The sequence below is a fragment of the Phytophthora infestans genome, genomic scaffold, assembly GCF_000142945.1.
Source record: "Phytophthora infestans T30-4 supercont1.3743 genomic scaffold, whole genome shotgun sequence".
NCBI lineage: Eukaryota > Oomycota > Peronosporomycetes > Peronosporales > Peronosporaceae > Phytophthora > Phytophthora infestans.
In genome coordinates this window covers 1-2,187 of record NW_003304937.1, presented here as the reverse complement: position 1 = coordinate 2,187, position 2,187 = coordinate 1, and the positions used below count along the sequence as shown (strand labels likewise).

Sequence of the window (2,187 nt, the reverse complement as noted above, 5' to 3'; positions counted from 1 at the left end):
CAGTACTCGCTCTCCTGGTTCATCAACTTGTTCATCGCCAGCATCCAGAACAGCGATCGATCGCCCGATCTCACCCAGCGACTGCACAATCTTGACGCTCATTTCACGTACTCGCTTTATCGCAATATCTGTCGCTCCTTGTTGGAGAAAGACAAACTCATGTTCTCGTTCCTACTCTGCATTTCTATCAAGCAAGGAAAACACGAAATCGAGAGTAGCGAGTGGTATTTCTTGCTCACTGGAGGTGTAGCGCTCTCTGAACCGCCTCCGAATCCGGCCAAGCTGTGGCTAAGTGACAAACAGTGGGCCGAATTCTCGAGACTAAGCGCACTACCAGCGTTCCAAGGCATCATCGAGGATTTCGTCGATAACGAGGACCAATGGAAGGCTGTGTATGATAGTCCAATCGGTCATACTCTCCCGTTCCCCGGTGTGTTAGGGAAAGTTAGTGAGTTCCGTCGACTACTCGGTCTACGATGTATCCGTCCTGATCTTCTCGTCGTTGGAATTCAGCAGTTCCTGGTCAAGGAAATGGGTGAAAAGTTCGTCAAACCTCCGCAGTTCGATTTGGTGCTCTCTTACTCGGACAGCAGCGTGTCGTCGCCTTTGGTGTTCATCTTGTCGCCTGGATCCGATCCGATCAGCTCTGTGCTGAAATTTGCCGACTCGCTTCGTCAAAGAGCAGAAACGATTTCTCTTGGTCAAGGTCAAGGCCCCATTGCCGAGCGTATGATTGTCCGTGCGCGTGAAGCAGGCTCTTGGGTTGTGTTGCAGAATTGCCACTTAGCACCAAGTTGGATGCCAGTGATGGAGAAGATTGCGGAGGATATTAAGCTTGACAACACACATCCAGATTTCCGGTTATGGTGCACAACGTACCCGTCCGATGTTTTCCCCGCAGCTGTACTGCAAAATGGAGTTAAAATGACGAACGAACCGCCACAAGGTCTTCGTGCAAACCTCATGAGCTCGTATATGTCCGACCCCATAGGTGAGCAAGGGTTCCTGGAATCTGTGGTCAAAGGCACAGAGTTCCGTGTACTTCTTTACTCGCTGTGTTTCTTCCACGCTTTGGTGCGTGAACGTCGCCAGTTTGGTCCTTTGGGCTGGAATATTCAGTACGAATTCAACGAGTCCGACCTGAGCATCAGTATTCGTCAACTAGCCATGTTTATCGATGAAAACGCGCAGTTGCCGCTACGTGCGTTGAATTACTGCACCGGTGAGTGTAATTACGGTGGGCGTGTGACGGACGACAAGGACCGACGGACACTTATGTCTGTTCTGGGCAAATTCTACTGCGTAGACGTGTACAAAGAGGGCTATGCGCTCGGATGAACGAGGGGTCTACACAATGCCGCCTGATGGTGACTATGAATCGTATCTTAAGTTCATTGAAAGTTTGCCGCTAGTGGCTCCTCCGGGAGTGTTTGGACTGCACGATAATGCAACGATCACGAAAGATCAGAATGCAACAGCCAAGCTCTGTCGCGACGTGCTACTTACTCAAAGTTCGGGTGGTGGCAGTGAAGGCAGTAGTGGATCATCCCAAGAAGAACTCGTCGAAGTCGTAGCCAACGATATTTTGTCACGTTTACCGCCGAACTTTGACATGGAAGTCGCGCAGATCCGATACCCAGTGCGTTGGGACGAGTCGATGAACACGGTGCTCTGTCAAGAACTCGTACGCTTCAACAACCTCATGTCAACTATCCGCTCGAGTCTTGAAAGCTTGCAGAAAGCCTTAAAAGGCCTCGTGGTCATGTCGGCAGAGCTCGAAAATGTATCCAAGAGCTTGTTCTATGGAAAAATCCCAGCACTGTGGGCGTCCAAGTCGTACCCTTCGCTGAAGCCACTCGGTAGCTACGTGACGGACTTACTGGAGCGCATTGCGTTCTTCAACACGTGGCTACTGGAAAAACCTCCGGTTGTGTTTTGGATCTCGGGTTTCTTCTTCACGCAAGCGTTCTTGACTGGTGCCAGTCAGAACTACGCGCGAAAGTACACTTTGCCAATTGATCAGCTGGGGTTCGACCACGAACCGATGCCACGGAATGACTACGCACAGCCACCAAAGGTACGCTTGCAAATGACAAAATAAGGTGAGAACTGGTAACTTATGAGTCGTTTTACTTTTGTCAGGACGGTGTGTATGTGCGCGGGTTGTTCCTCGAAGGTGCCAAATGG

The 2,187-nt window shown here is 50.5% G+C and overlaps 1 protein-coding gene across 1 annotated transcript; it reads left to right on the top strand.

The window, feature by feature from the left end:
* Window positions 1-159: 159 nt before the first annotated feature.
* PITG_22517 (dynein heavy chain) lies at window positions 160-2,101 on the top strand (the record flags this gene model as incomplete). The annotated part of the gene is made up of 2 exons (XM_002909726.1): window positions 160-1,277; window positions 1,321-2,101. 2 exons carry the CDS (start codon window positions 160-162, stop codon window positions 2,099-2,101), a joined length of 1,899 nt encoding a protein of 632 aa, XP_002909772.1.
* Window positions 2,102-2,187: the final 86 nt, after the last annotated feature.